A 16,771-nucleotide genomic window follows, 5' to 3' on the forward strand; every position below is an offset into this window, starting at 1 on the left:
TTATGATTGAATAAAAGGAACCTCAGAGTCAGTTCCATGCAAACTGGCCAATTCCTGGAGATAACAGATGATACTGTACATTTATTGCATAATTTAAAATCTTATTAATTCTCTGTGACTCATGTTGACATTTGTTTTTTCTCCCTTTTTCTTGTTCTGGGCAGGAATCCCATGGGAGTAAAAAGCTGGACTCAGATTTGCAATACACCCCACAGCTTATCAGCAAGAGGTACCAGACACTTTGATCTCCTTAAATAAAAAACTCTTCACTCCAGCCACCCACACAATTGGTAACGATATCCAATAACAGACTCATACTGACAAGAAAGATTAATGGATTAATTCCTCTGGACTAAGATGTGATCAAGAGGATTGGGTGATTTATGATTGAATAAAAGGAACCCTGCTCTGGACCCTCGCTTGGATCCTGCTCTGAGCTGAGGCCCCATACAATTTTGCCTCCATTCCCTGGCCTATGTAAAGGGAGAAACAATATCAGCTGGTGTCTCACATCCATTGACTGTCCAGGGACTATCAAATATAGCTGTGCTGTATCAAATGTTCGTCAAGGACACACTGGACTTAGCTGTGATGCCTCTGCAGTTTAATAACTACCTGGAATTAATCAGTGTCTTATCACACCTGAAATACAACCACTTAGATGAGTTGCTGAAGGGGGTCTGGGTAACTAGTGAGAATCAACCTTGTTTTGTATTTGGAAAAGATTGTCTGGGTGGAGTTCACATCAAATCTGAACAGCAATCACCAGATTGGTCCCAGTCCATTCTCCCTCCCTCCCTGACCTTGGTCATCTCGTGCACTGGTTTGTCTTTAGACAATGAATCATCTGTTATTGGGCTATTTGCTGGGTTTTTCCTTTGGAAGGACTCCCAGGGTTTTGATTGGCCAGTCACCAAAGGAGCTGGTACAATTGTCCCCATGGAGCTGAAGAATTCCCTGTCTGCTGGCTGACAGGATGCTACATGTAGTCAATTTGCACAGTGACCAGCTCCTAATGGCATGGGCCAGTGGTAAATTGCCTCTAATTGCTCAGTATTTGCTGTCTTATTCAGCTATTCCCTAGCACAGTTGGTGCTGAAATAGCTTTGGTATAAGGGATTGGAGCTGAGGAACTTTGGCACAATTTACTCAACACTTTTTTCTGTTTCAAAATGCGAAAGGAAACTGAGCTAGAAGTGTTAACAGTGATACTGGCAGCTTAAGATGGAAATTGCTCCATTTCCCTATTCACACAGCGTTCACATTGATGCTGATTGGTATGGACTTGTATCTAACTCTAGAGACTGGATTACAAATCAAAGCAGCGCTAAGCAAAGCACTACACCATTGAAACATGTGTCTTTCAGATCATTCATTTACTCAAGGCCAGCTGTCTCCTCTCAGGTGAACAATAAAACTCCAGTTGTGTGATCTGAAGCAGCGAAGGACCATTCTCACTAGAATCCCTCTATATTCTATTGCTGCTTGTGGGAGCTGACCGTATTCAAATTGGCTGCTATGTATCCTGAATTGAAACAGTGACAACATACCCGAAGACTGAAAAGCACTTAGCACCTTTCCAAACTTCAGGATGACCACACAAATGTAACTGCTTGCACCCTTTCACTTTTAGAACAAATACCCATTAATAAATGGGATCTTATTGTGCCCCCTGAGAAGTGGCCATCAGGCACCAACTTGTTCTCAGGTAGTGAAGTGTTTGAACTTACAGTATCAAAGTGTTCTCTCTCTTCCCTCTAACTTGTAGCTTTCTGAAGAGCTGGCCATCGTATGACAGTTTGTTTGATCTTCCTGACCTCTTGAACCATGATCCTTCCTTCAGTCAAATCAAAGTTCTAAAACGGAAGAAAGCTTTGCGCAAACAAGGGATCAAGTCATGCTCATCATTGGATGAAGATCCCTTTTCCTTTTCCATCGCAGATTCCTATGATAGCTGGAGTTTGAAACATAATCAACTGACAACATCAGGTAAGGCAGAGAAAGACTTCTTCAATAAACTGGGTTTGGTGTACTGACAGCGGTGACACAGGAATATGAAGCTCAGATGGTTAGTATGCAGGTTCAGCAAGTCATCAGGAAGGAAACTGAATGCAGGAGTGGGGAAGTTATGCTTCAGTTATACAGTGAGACAGCATCTTGAGTATTATATACAATATTGGTCACTAACATTACAGAAAGATGTTAATGTGTTGGAAGCAGTTCAGAGAAGGTTCAGACTAATACCTGGAATGAGTAGATTGCCTCACGAGGAAAGGTGAGACAGGTAAGGCTTGTATCCTCTGGCGTTTAGAAGAGCCAGAGGTGACTTACTGAAAGCATCAGATCCTGAGGCGATTCAACTGGAAGATGTCGAAAGGATGTTTCTTCTTGTGGGAGAATCTAAAACAAAGGGTCATAGTTTAAAAATAAAGAATCTCCCAATTAAAATAGTGATTTTCTTTTATGTCAGAGGGTTGTAAGTCTTTGGATTTCCCCTCCTCAAAAAGCAGTGGATGCTGAATCTTGAAATATTTTAAGGCAGAGATAGATTGATTCCTGATGAAAGGTGATCAGGAATATGCAGGAACATAGGAGTTGAGGTTAAAATCAGATCAGCCACAATCTTATTAAATAGCAGAGCAGCCTCGAAGAGCTGAGTGGCCTCCCTCTTGTTCCTTGTTTGTAAGTTAGGAAACTGAGGTGCTTAAGATCTTTATCGTTCTTATCAATGGGCAGGCGGCTGCTGATATACCAGAGAACCAGACTGCTCTGATACTGCACTTTTGTAATGGGACAATATTCCTGAAGTCATACTACATATAGGGTCAATGTGAAAACAGAGTTCCCTTTTAATTTTTTCACTATTTCTTCAATTTTCTTTCTCAATGAGGTAACTTTAAGGTGTATTGCGAGTAATAGCAAATTGCCAATCTATTTTACAGTTCTCCCCATTGAAGTCAATGGCTATATAGTGAATTACAACATTAACTGCATTTTGAAAGCATTGGCTGTGAAATCCTAAGGTTGTGAATGGAGCCATATAAATGTAACTTCTCTCTTAACTGTATGACACAGAAAACCTATGAAATTGATTGCTGGATGTGTGAGCAATTTCCCATATCTTAACTTGTATTACAAGAAACCTCAGGAAGTCATGCATTTAAGTTTCTGTACAGAAAGAAGGTGGATACCATTCTTCCCATTAACCAGTTAACTGGATCAGTTTAGGACAGGCATTGAGTGAGATGGTCAATGTTTTAAAATAAGTCATTCCGAGGTGATCTTGATTCTACATGAAACTCATTTTTCTTGACCTGATGGGCCTCAAATGAATCATGTTGCTTGCTGAAGAAATTCTTGTTTATCCCCCCTCATTTCAAAAAGGTGTCTTCCAACTTTTTGTGGTCACTGGACTATGACGTTTAGCACTTGTCCTTGTGGTGCACGTGACCTTGTCAAAGCCCTATATATATTGGCCTGAGTAGTGTCCTGTATTGGGTCTTCTGCTTTCCAGGAATTGTTTGTACAATGTCCACTTCAGAATCCACATGTAGTTTGGAAAGGAGCCAAGTGTGGATCAACCTGGGGACTATTCGCAAGTTTACTTTCACAAAGGAAAGCAGTAGAACTGTTGGATTTGTTTTAACAACAGCCAGTAGCATTTTCTTTTCATTTTGTCTTACAAGTTACAAGATTTATAGAATTCTAGATTCATAACTGCCTCTCAGCCTGTGAAGTTTGAGTACAGGTTTCCAATTCTGTTGGTGATCTTTCACTACTCTGCTTTCCTCAAGCCCTATACATCCAAAGCCTCTGCTATCCTCCTGCTTGCTTCTATATCTATTTGTTTCGCCATTGGTTGCTGTGTCTTCAGCTTTGCAAACTTTGGGTTCGGCACTTTTTTCTTGGACTTTTTTACCTTTACCATGTTCATTAATAATCACACCATTAGCAATCTTTTGGTAATCTCACCTAATGTCTAGGTTTTTGCTTGGTTCCAATGTTTTTGCTTGGTAACATTTCTATGTAGTGGCTTGGGACGTCAAAGGCATTATATCTATACAAATTGTCATTGGATATCCATTATACTACTTCCACAAGGACCTCCGTGTTCTCCCAGTCAGCAGTGCTAGAAAATTAACTTCATCAGACATTGGATCATCTGACTGGGGCATGGTCTGTTGTAGGACACTGAGGTGCTGTGTTGTGCTAGGACCATGCTCACAATGAGTGAGTCCTTGTCATGTTGCAGTGCATTTGTGACCCAGTTCCAAGCTCTGATCTTGATTTTTGTGTTCCTCTTGCATTTCTCTCCAGATGAAGATCTTATGAGGAGCATTGCTGCAGAGGTGAAGCAGCAAGGTGGGTTATCAGACCAGGTTACATCAGACAGTGGGCATTTCTCTCCGAGGGCAGAGATGGACCTTATCTCTGAGACGTGCGTATGATTAAACATCCTAACTTAGACTAAAATGGTGCCAAATTTCAGAATGAAATGCCATTGTCGACTTCATACTCACATATTGCTGATACAGGATTTTTAGTAAAATCATTGAAAGGAATTTGAGCCCCTGTGTTGATCCATCAAACAAAATCCCAACCACCTGTGAAAGATAGGAGTCTTGTGGGAGTGGGTACAGCTGCAAAAATGGCACAAAAACAGAAAATACTGGAGAAACCCAGCCAGCTCTGGCAATGTGGGCAGAGAGAAAAACAGAGTTAATCTTTCAAGTCCAATTATTCTTGTTCACAACCGTAATGTTTTGCAACATTGGACTTGAAAGATTAATGCTGTTTCTCTCTCCATGAAAACTGCCTGAACTGCTGAGTTTCTCCAGTTTCTATTGTTATTCCAGATAGCTAGAATCTGCAGTATTTTGCTGCTATCATCCAATTAGAAGAAAATCAATGAGGCACAACAGGCTGCTAGAGTACAATAAAACAAATTCGCTTCTGGGAAGACTCTAGAGAAGCTCATCTTCTAGAAGCTTCTCTTTAAAACTGAGACAGGTAAGGCACTTTGTAATTTTGGAAGTATGAGACTTTCTGATGGAGAGAGTAGAGAGAAAGCTATTCTAAAGTGGCTCATCAGAAGTCACAGATTTGAAAGAATTGGCAATTGATCTAGAGAGTAAATTAAGAGAGATTTCTTCAGTGTTGTTACATTTGAGAACACATTTCTGGGACTGTACCAAAGGACTGATTGTTCTGTAGAACAAACAGCAGATGCATCACAAGCTGCTGAAGTAAAATAAAACAGGAAACTGCAGATGCTGGAGATCTGAAATGAACAAAAACAGAAATTGCTGGAGAAACTCCAAATGTCTGACACCATCTGTGGAGAGCAGAGTGAACATTTCAATTCCATTGATCCTCCTTCAGAATTCGAAACTCACCTTGGGAGTTGTACTTGTCGAGAACTCTCAGCTCACCTATAATGAAGCCATTAATTAGACCGGGAGTATTTCTGTTTGGCAAGAGCTTGTTATTCATGATTTTCAATTTGAAAATTATTAGGAAATGTTCATACAGAATAGATATTTCATCTTCTGGTTCCTGCCCATTGGCATGTTTTACAGGTTCCTTCTCTCCTCCTCCTGCCATTTGATGCAACAATCTTTTATTATTATCCTTAACCTCATTTGGGTACATGTGACAATAAACCTAATTCTAACCTCAGCTGTTTGACTTCTTCTTAGCTTCCACCTCCTCTTCATCAATCACTCTTTAAACACCTTTTTTTTTGTACTAATCCCAATCCTTCACCCTGGGAAAAAGCTTGTCTCTATCTACCCTGTTTATACCCTTCATAATTTTGTAGACCTCAAATCAGGTCCCCCCTCAATTTCCTTTTTTGTGATCAAAACAATCCTAACCTACTCAACCTCTCTTCGCAGCGAGCATCTTCCATAGCAGGTAACATCCTTGTAAACCTTCTCTGCACCCTCTCCAAAGCGTCCACATCCTTTGGGTAATGTGGCGACCAGAACTGTACACAGTATTCTAAATGCGGCCGAACCAACGTCTTGTACAATTTTAACATGGAGAAAGTGAGGACTGCAGATGCTGGAGATCAGAGCTGAAAATGTGTTGCTGGAAAAGCGCAGCAGGTCAGGCAGCCTCCAAGGAACAGGAGAATCGACGTTTCGGCCATGAGCCCTTCTTCACAAATTCCTGAAGAAGGGCTCATGCCCGAAACGTCGATTCTCCTGCTCCTTGGATGCTGCCTGACCTGCTGCGCTTTTCCAGCAACACATTTTTAACATGACCTGCCAGCTCTTATACTCAATACCCTGTTCGATAAAGGCGAGCCTTCTTGACCACTCTATCCACCTGTGCAACAACCTTCAGGGTACAATGGACCTGAATTCCAAGATTTCTCTGGTCATCAACTTTTCCCAAGGCTCCTCCGTTTACTATATAATTCTCTCTAGAATTAGACTTCCCAAAATGCATCACCTCACATTTGCCTGGATTGAACTCCATCTGCCACTTTTCCGCCCAACTCTCCAGTCTATCTATATCCTCCTGTACTCTTTGACAGTCTCCTATGGTTTCTGCTACTTCACCAATCTTCGTGTCATCTGCAAACTTGCTGATCATACCAACAGTGCCCTCTTCCAGATCATCTATTTATATCACAAACAATCGTCGCCCCAGCACTCATCCCTGTGGAACACCACTGGTCACCTTTCTCCATTTCGAGAAACCCCCTTCAACTACTACTCTCTGTCTCCTGTTGCTCAACCAGTTCTTTATCCACCTAGCTAGAACACCCTGCACACCATGTGACTTCACTTGCTCCATTAGTCTACTATGGGAACCTTATCAAACGCCTTACTAAAGGCCATGTATATGACAGCCCTTCCTTCATCTATCAACTTGGTCACTTCCTCAAAGAACTCTATTAAGTTGGTAAGGCACCATCTCCCCCGCACAAAACCATGTTGCCTATCACTGATAAGCCCATTCTTTTCCAAACATAAATAGATTTTATCCCTCAGTACCCTCCTCAGCAACTTTCCCACCACTGACATCAAGTTCATTGGTCTGTTGTTACCAGGAATATCCCTACTACCCTTCTTGTACAGGAGGACAAAATGAACAAACCTCCAATCCTCCAGCACCTCACCTGTATTTAAGGATGCCACAAGGATATCTGTCAGGGCCCCAGCTATTTCTTCTCTCGCCACTCCCATGAATGCAAAATCATTCAAAATCTCACCCATTCTCTCAGGTTCAATACACAGCCTTCCTTCCTTATCCTTTAGTGGACCAATCCTTTCTCTAGTTACCTGCTTATTTCTTATACAAGAATAAAAGGCTTGGGAATGCTCCTTAATTCTGCTCGCTAAATCTATTTCATGACCCCTTTTAATCCGCTTGATTCCTCGTTTAAGGCTGGTCCTACTCTTCCGATATTCTTCCAGGACCTGTTCTGTTCTTAGCTGCCTGGACCTTATGTACGCTTCCCTTTTCCTCTTGGCTAGTCGTACGATTTCTCCTGTCATCCACTGTTCACGAATCTTGCCTTTCCTATCCTTTGCTTTCAATGGGATATGCCTATCCTGCACTATCTTTGAAAGCCTCCCACATATCAAATGTGGACTTCCCTTCAAATAGCTGTGTCCAATCCACATTTCCCAACTCCTGCCTAATTTTGATATAATTGGCCTTGACCCAGTTTAGTACTGTCCCCTTAGGACCACTCTCATCTTTGTCTACGTGTATTCTAAAACTTACAGAATTGTGGTCACTATTCCCAAAGAAATCCCCACCGCAACTTCTACCACCTGGCCTGGCTCGTTCCCCAGTACCAGGTCCAATATGGCCCCTTCCCTCATTGGACTGTTGACATACTGCTCTAGAACATTCTCCTGGACGCTTCTTATAAATTCTGCCCCATTCAGACCTCTGACACTAAGTGTATCCCAGTCAATGTTGAGAAAGTTAAAATCTCCCATCACCACCACCCAGTTGCTTCCACATCCTTCCATGATCTGATAATCCATTTGTTCTTCTACCTTACGCTCACTGTTGGGAGGTCTGTAATACAGCCCAAACAATGTAACTGCACCCTTCTTGTTTCTCAGCTCCACCCATAATGCCTCACTACTGAAGTCCTCCTTTAGCACAGTCGTAATATCATTCCTGACCAGTAATGCAACTCCACCCCCAACTTTTATTCCCTCCCTGTCCTGTCTGAAGCGTCTACATCCTGGAACATTTAGTTGCCAATCGTGCCCTTCCTTCAACCAAGTCTGTGATTGCAATAACGTCATACTCCTAGGCATTAATCCAAGTCCTAAGTTCATCTGCCTTACCCACTATACTCCTTGCAATAAAGTAGATGCATTTCGGGCCACCAGTTCTTTTGCGTTCATCTGCTCTCTGCCTACTCTTCGCCTTATTACTGCTAACTTCATGATTCTTACAGCCTCCAGTTTCCACCTCGCTGTCCACTTGTCTTCTCTTCTGGTTCCCAGACCCCTGCCACATTGGTTTAAAACCTCCCCAACTGCAGTAACAAAAACTCCCCCAAGGACATTAATTGCAGTCTAGTTCAGGTGTAGACCATCCAATTCCCCAGAATTGGTCTCAATGTCCAACAAATCTGAACCCTTCCCTCCTATACCATCCCTCAAGCCACATGTTCATCCTGCCTATTTTTTCATTTCTACCCTGGCTAGCCTGTGGCATTGGTAGCAATCCCAAGATCACTACCTTTGAGGTCCTCCTTTTTAACTTCTCTTCTAGCTCCCTGAATTCTGCTTTCAGGACCTCTTCTTGTTTTTTACTTATATCGTTGGTGCCTATATGCACCACGACAACTGGCTCTTCACCCTCCCCTTTTAGAATGCTCTGCAGCTGATCAGTGACATCCCTAACCCGAGCACCTGGGAGGCAACATACCATCCGGGAGTCCCGTTTTCAGCCACAGAACCGCCCTTACAATAGAATCCCCTACGAGTCTTTTTCCCGCCCTTCTGAACAGCAGTCCCCGCCACAGTGCCATGATCTTGGCAACTGCTGCCCTCCACTGGTGAGCCATCTCCCCCAACAGTATCCAAAATGGTATACCTGTTTTGGAGGGAGATGACCACAGGGGACACCTGCACTGCCTTCCTACTCTTTTTCTGCCCTTTGGTCACCCATTCACTGTCTCCCTCAGCAATTCTAACCTGCGGTGTGACCAGTTCACTAAACGTGCTTTCCACGACCTCCTCAGCATCGCGGATGCTCCACTGTGAGTCCATCCGCAGCTCCAGAGCCGTCATGTGGTCAAACAAGAGCTGCAGCTGGACACGCTTCTTGCAAGTGTAAGAGTCAGGAACATCAGCCACTTCCCTGAGCTCCTACTTCAAGCAAGAGGCACATGCCACGGGTCTGAGGTCCCCTGCCATTGTAAGCCTTAGCTTTATATCAACAAACAAAAAAAAAACAAACAATACACCTTAAATAAATGAAAGAAAGATTCTGGAGAATTATTTTGCAATGGAGTTCTCCTGCTATCCCTGCCAATATTTATCTCATAACCATTTATGTCAATAAAACAGACGGACCATTTTTTTACATTCTTAGCATTGTAAAGGTTTGACTATCATATGAAGCTCCTCAAGATTAAACAAAATTGAAAACAAAAGAAATGGACATCAATGTTTGACAGTCCAAAATCCAGGTTGAATTAGACGGCATGTACTTATACAGATCTGCAAGGGTTTTAATGCAAATCTTTAGTTTAGCACAAACACCAATTTACAACTTTCCCTTTTGCACCCAGGCCCTGTCCAGAAGCCAATGCCCCCACTAAGAAAGAATTGAGCTCTAGTTTTGTTAATTAACTTGTTCAGGGATGTTCTGACACACCTATGGAGCAAGTGGGATTTGAACCCAGGCCTCCTGGTCCAGAGGTAGGGACACTACCACTGTTACAAGAGACTTCAAAACCCAGCTCACTTTTTCTTTCGCTTAGTGTCTGGAAGTGCTATCACACACATTCATCAAATCACCTTTGATAATTTTAACCTATTAACCTATCACCCATTTTTAATTGCAGAGCCCATTAAGGGCAATACAGACCACCACAGGTGACAGGGAGAGGGCTAAATCAGAATGGAGATATGGAATTCCACACCCTGCAATGGTCACTTTTCTGTAAAGGCATAGAGATTATTGGTGGACACTGTGTGCTATCTCTTCAAGGACACTCAGATAGACAATTGACAACTGCGACCCTATCCACAGACACTGCCCAGATCTGTTCAAGGCCAACTTGGTCTGACCCATGAGGAGGTCCTATGGCTTACTCACACCCCTCTGCAACCAATGCCCAAAGGTCCAGAGTGTAGGGCTGAAATGGACCAAAAGCACAGCAAAAGATTTTCCAAGTAACTAAAAAGGGGGTGTTATCACTCACAACCAGTATATACATGGCTCGTGGACTCCACAGCACCACAAATAAACATCTGGGCTGGGAGTATGGGACCCTTCACAATCTGTGGTTATAGGAAACTCCTGCAAGCAACACCCTCCACCCTCGGTCCCCATCGACAAATGGGAGGATTCCCGAATAGAGAGCCCTCTACTGGGGACCCTTGGCCACTGCAGCAAATAGACATGCCAGGGCATGTCCAGGCAGTAGACTTAAGAGTTAAGGGAGAATGATGTGCAGCAGCAGCAGCCTGTACAAAAAAACACTTTGCAGGGCAAAAACACACACGATGCATACCCAATAGGGAGCTTCAGGACCTTGGGGCCAAAGTGAAATTCCATCTGAGCAGGAGAATGTACAGATGGGATTCCACTGCACACCTGAACATCCCCCAGATGGTGCACAACATTGGATCCAAGCACTGCCATTTTTAAACTTTAAATCTGTAGATTAGCACAAACATCAGTTTCCAACTTTCCCTTCTGTCAATCAGAACAGATAAAGAGGGAGCATCTTAAATAGTGTGAAAATAGATAAGTCCCCTGGGCTGGATGGGATTAATCCTAGGATCCTCTGGGAAGCCAGAGAGGAGTTTGCCGAGCCTTTAGTGCCAGAAGACTGGAGGATAGCAAATGTGGTTCCCCTGTTCAAGAAGGCAGGGGGATGGGATCCGGACTTGTAGTCCAGCAAGAAGGCTAGCTGTTTGTCAGGATGTCCAAGTGTGTGGGGAGGCTGTGAAGAAGGTAGCACTGACAGGGAATACTTACGGACACAGAGATGGGTTCAAGTGCGTATACTTCAACGCAAGGAGTATCAGAAATAAGGTGGGTGAACTTAAGGCGTGGATCGGTACCTGGGACTACGATGTTGTGGCCATCACGGAAACGTGGATAGAAGAGGGACAGGAATGGTTGTTGGAGGTTCCTAGTTACAGATGTTTCAGTAAGATTAGGGAGGGTGGTAAAAAAGGAGGGGGGGGGTGGCGTTGCTAATTAGAAATGGTATAACAGCTGCAGAAAGGCAGTTCGAGGGGGATCTGCCTTTAGAGGTAGTATGGGCTGAAGTCAGAAATAGGAAAGGTGCAGTCACCTTGTTGGGTGTTTACTATAGGCCCCCCAATAGCAGCAGAGATGTGGAGAAACAGATTGGGAAACAGATTTTGGAAAGGTGCAGAAGCCACAGGGTAGTAGTCATGGGCGATTTCAACTTCCCAAATATTGATTGGAAGCTCTTTAGATCAAGTAGATTGGATGGGGCGGTTTTTGTGCAGTGTGTCCAGGAAGCTTTTCTAACACAGTATGTAGATTGTCCGACCAGAGGGGAGGCCATTTTGGATTTGGTACTCGGTAATGAACCGGGACAAGTGATGGGCTTGTTAGTGGGTGAACATTTTGGTGATGCTGACCACAATTCTGTGACTTTCACCTTGGTTATGGAGAGAGATAGGTGCGTGCAACAGGGTAGGTTTTACAATTGGGGGAAGGGTAATTACGATGCTGTAAGACAGGATCTGAGGAGCATAAGTTGGGAGCATAGGCTGTCGGGGAAGGATGTCGTGGAAATGTGGAACTTTTTCAAGGAACAGATACGACGTGTCCTTGATATGTATGTACCGGTCAGGCAGGAAAGAAATGGTCGTGTGAGGGAACCTTGGTTGACGAGGGAGGTTGAATGTCTTGTAAAGAGGAAGAAGGAGGCTTACATAAGGTTGAGGAAACAGGGTTCAGACAGAGCAGTGGAGGGATACAGGATAGCCAGAAGGGACCTGAAGAAAGGGATTAGGAGAGCCAAGAGAGGGCATGAAAAATCTCTGGCGGATAGGATTAAGGATAACCCAAAGGCATTTTATGCGTATGTGAGAAACATGAGAATGACGAGAACGAGGGTAGGTCCAATCAAGGATAGTAGTGGGAGACTGTGTATTGAGTCGGAAGAGATAGGAGAGGTCTTGAATGAGTACTTTTCTTCAGTATTTACGAATGAGAGGAACCGTATTGTTGAAGAGGAGAGTGTGAAACGGACTGGTAAGCTAAAGGAGATGCATGTTAGGAAGGAAGATGTGTTGGACATTTTGAACAACTTGAGGATAGACAAGTCCCCCGGGCCTGACGGGATATATCCTAGGATTATGTGGGAAGCAAGAGAGGAAATTGCAGTACCGTTGGCAATTATCTTTTCATCTTCACTGTCAACGGGGGTGGTACCAGGGGACTGGAGAGTGGCGAATGTTATGCCCCTGTTCAAAAAAGGGAATAGGGATAAGCCCGGGAATTACAGGCCAGTTAGTCTTACTTCGGTGGTAGGTAAAGTAATGGAAAGGGTACTGAGGGATAGGATTTATGAGTATCTGGAAAGGCACTGCTTGATTAGGGACAGCCAGCACGGATTTGTGAAGGGTATGTCTTGCCTTACAAGTCTGATTGAATTCTTTGAGGAGGTGACCAAGCATGTGGATGAGGGTAGAGCAGTGGATGTAGTATACATGGATTTTAGTAAAGCATTTGATAAGGTTCCCCATGGTAGGCTTATGCGGAAAGTCAGGAGGCATGGGATAGAGGGAAATTTGGCCAATTGGATAGAAAACTGGCTAACCGGTCGAAGTCAGAGAGTGGTGGTAGATGGTAAATATTCAGCCTGGAGCCCAGTTACAAGTGGAGTTCCGCAGGGATCAGTTCCGGGTCCTCTGCTGTTTGTAATTTTTATTAATGACTTGGATGAGGGAGTCAAAGGGTGGGTCAGTAAATTTGCAGATGATACGAAGATTGGTGGAGTTGTGGATAGTGAGGAGGGCTCTTGTCGGCTGCAAAGGGACTTGGATATGATGCAGAGCTGGGCTGAGGAGTGGCAAATGGAGTTCAACCCTGCCAAGTGTGAGGTTGTCCATTTTGGAAAGACAAATAAGAATGCGGAATACAGGGTTAACGGTAGGGTTCTTAGTGAGGTGGAGGAACAGAGGGATCTTGGGGTCTATGTTCATAGGCCTTTGAAAGTTGCCACTCAGGTGGATAGAGCTTGTAAGAAGGCCTATGGTGTATTAGCGTTCATTAGCAGAGGGATTGAATTCAAGAGTCGTGAAGTGATGTTGCAACTGTACAGGACTTTGGTTAGGCCACATTTGGAGTACTGTGTGCAGTTCTGGTCGCCTCACTTTAGGAAATATGTGAAAGCTTTGGAGAGGGTGCAGAGAAGATTTACCAGGATGTTGCCTGGAATGGAGAATAGGTCGTACGAGGATAGGTTGAGAGTGCTAGGCCTTTTCTCATTGGAACGGCGAAGGATGAGGGGTGACTTGATAGAGGTTTATAAGATGATCAGAGGAATAGATAGAGTAGACAGTCAGAAACTTTTTCCCCGGGTACGACAGAGTGTTACAAGGGGACATAAATTTAAGGTGAAGGGTGGAAGGTATAGGGCAGATGTCAGGGGTGGGTTCTTTACCCAGAGAGTGGTGGGGGCATGGAATGCGCTGCCTGTGGGAGTGGTAGAGTCAGAATCTTTGGTGACCTTTAAGCGACAATTGGATAGGTACATGGATGGGTGCTTAAGCTAGGACAAATGTTCGGCACAACATCCTGGGCCGAAGGGTCTGTTCTGTGCTGTATTGTTCTATGTTCTATGTTCTAAGGGGAGTGCAGACAACCCTGGTAATTATAGACCAGTGAGCCTTACTTCAGTTGTTGGTAAAGTGTTGGAAAAGGTTGAAAATGTGTTGCTGGAAAAGAGCAGCAGGTCAGGCAGCATCCAAGGAACAGGAGAATCGAAGTTTCGGGCATAAGCCCTTCTTCAGGAATGAGGAAAGTGTGTCCAGCAGGCTAAGATAAAAGGTAGGGAGGAGGGACTTGGGGGAGGGGCGTTGGAAATGCGATAGGTGCAAGGAGGTCAAGGTGAGGGTGATAGGCTGGAGTGGGGTGGGGGCGGAGAGGTCAGGAAGAAGATTGCAGGTTAGGAAGGCGGTGCTGAGTTCGAGGGATTTGACTGAGACAAGGTGGGGGGAGGGGAAATGAGGAAACTGGAGAAATCTGAGTTCATCCCTTGTGGTTGGAGGGTTCCTAGGCGGAAGATGAGGCGCTCTTCCTCCAACCGTCGTGTTGCTATGGTCTGGCAATGGAGGAGTCCAAGGACCTGCATGTCCTTGGTGGAGTGGGAGTGGGAGGGGGAGTTGAAGTGTTGAGCCACGGGGTGGTTGGGTTGGTTGGTCCGGGTGTCTCAGAGGTGTTCTCTGAAACGTTCCGCAAGTAGGAGGCCTGTCTCCCCAATATAGAGGAGGCCACATCGGGTGCAGCGGATGCAATAAATGATGTGTGTGGAGGTGCAGGTGAATTTGTGGCGGATATGTAAGGATCCCTTGGGGCCTTGGAGAGAAGTAAGGGGGGAGGTGTGGGCGCAACAAAATTTGGACCCAACCAGGACAACCAGTACCTACAACAAATCCAAAGCCTCCAGCTTTCTCCTGTTGGAAAAGGTTATAAGAGATAGGATTTATAATCATCGAGAAAAGAATAATTTGATTAGGGATAGTCAGCACAGTTTTGTGAAGGGTAGGTCGTGCCTCACGAACCTTATTGAGTTCTTTGAGAAGGTGACCAAACAGGTAGATGAGAGTAAACCGGTTGGTGTGCTGTATATGGATTTCAGCAAGGCATTCGATAAGGTTCCCCACAGTAGGCTAATGTACAAAATGCGGAGGAATGGAATTGTAGGAGATATAGCAGTTTGGATCAGTAATTGGCTTGCTGAAGGAAGACAGAGGGTGGTGGTTGATGGGAAATGTTCATCCTGGAGTCCAGTTACTTGTGGTGTACCGCAAGGGTCAGTGTTAATATAAACGACCTAGATGAGGGTGCAGAAGGGTGGGTTAGTAAATTTGCAGATGACACTAAAGTGGGTGGAGTTGTGGATAGTGAAGAACGATGTTGTAGGTTACAGAGAGACATAGATAAGCTGCAGAACTGGGCTGAGAGGTGGCAAATGGAGTTTAATGCAGACAAGTGTGAGGTGATTCACTTTGGTCGGAGTAACCAGAATGCAAAGCACTGGGCTAATGGTAAGATTCTTGGTAGTGTAGATGAGCCGAGAGATCTCCGTGTCCATGTACACAGATCCCTGAAAGTTGCCACCCAGGTTGACAGGGTTGTTAAGAAGGCATACAGTGTTTTAGTTTTTATTAATAGAGGGATTGAGTTCCAGAACCATGAGGTTATGCTGCAGCTGTACAAAATTCTGGTACGGCCGCACTTGGAGTATTGTGTAAGTTCTGGTCACTGCATTATAAGAAGGATATGGAAGCTTTGGAAAGGGTGCAGAGGAGATTTACTAGGATGTTGCCTGGTATGGAGGGAAGGTCTTATGAGGAAAGGCTGAGGGACTTGAGGCTGTTTTCATTGGAGAGAAGAAGTTGAGAGGTGACCTGATAGAGACATATAAGATAATCAGAGCGTTAGGTAGGGTGGACAGGGAGAGCCTTTTTCCAAGTATGGTGACGGTGAGCACGAGGGGGCATAGCTTTAAATTGAGGGATGATAGATATAGGACAGATATCAGAGGTAGTTTCTTTACTCAGAGAGTAGTAAGGGCATGGAATGCTTTGCCTGCAACGGTAGTAGATTCGCCAAGTTTAAGTGCATTCAAGTCGTCATTGGACAAACATATGGATGTACATGGAATAGTGTAGGTTAGATGGGCTTCAGATTGGTATGACAGGTCGATGCAACATCGAGGGCCGAAGGGCCTGTACTGCGCTGTGATGTTCTATGTTCTATAAATAGAAGATGTTTAGAGAAACAATTCCAGAACATTAGGCCAAAATAACTGAGAGAGTTTGGAACATCTCCAAGAAGCAAACACTGCAGTGTGAGGGAGATCATAGACACCACTGCTTACTAACGTGGTCTGTCCCTTTTCTTTCCTTTAGTTTAGAGAGCTCGAGCAGTACTTGGTCTGATCTGGGGGAGAAGAAGCTGCACATTGGAGCACTGCATCAGTCATCCTCATTCTTATCATCGAGGGGAACAGCCAACAGCTTCCTGGCCAGTTGGGAACCAGCTCCCACACCTGGCTCCATCTTTTCCACACGCATCGGTCAGTGTTTAATTTTACCCAACATAGTCAGAAAGTACTACAGAGAACACAGATCAGTAACAAAGCTTCCTTAAAATCTCCACCTACAAATGAGATTTGGTATTCACACACCTGAGATACTGTCCCTTGAAGATTTTATCTGCCCCCTCCCTGCACCAAATGATCATATGTTCTCTTGCTCTGTTTATTTGAAACTATTCCTTTATGTCCATTGCACAGTTAGCTCCCTAGTTCTTGCTCACTGCTTTACAGGAAGTGTAT

General features: G+C 44.3%; 1 protein-coding gene across 3 annotated transcripts in view; it reads left to right on the plus strand.

Moving 5' to 3' along the window:
- The window catches only part of pkd1b (polycystic kidney disease 1b), a 397,721-nt gene that overhangs the window by 263,744 nt on the left and 117,206 nt on the right, over positions 1 to 16,771 (plus strand). For all 3 annotated transcript variants that reach the window (XM_088000368.1, XM_088000369.1, XM_088000370.1), the window contains 4 exons: positions 165 to 229; positions 1,769 to 1,989; positions 4,318 to 4,438; positions 16,344 to 16,510. In XM_088000368.1, the coding sequence (XP_087856494.1) occupies positions 165 to 229; positions 1,769 to 1,989; positions 4,318 to 4,438; positions 16,344 to 16,510 (574 nt within the window). The remainder of the gene's footprint in view (positions 1 to 164; positions 230 to 1,768; positions 1,990 to 4,317; positions 4,439 to 16,343; positions 16,511 to 16,771) is intronic.

Source organism: Chiloscyllium plagiosum, unplaced genomic scaffold, assembly GCF_037043375.1.
Source record: "Chiloscyllium plagiosum isolate Xiang-an unplaced genomic scaffold, Cpla_swu_hap1 HiC_scaffold_25, whole genome shotgun sequence".
Lineage (NCBI taxonomy): Eukaryota > Metazoa > Chordata > Chondrichthyes > Orectolobiformes > Hemiscylliidae > Chiloscyllium > Chiloscyllium plagiosum.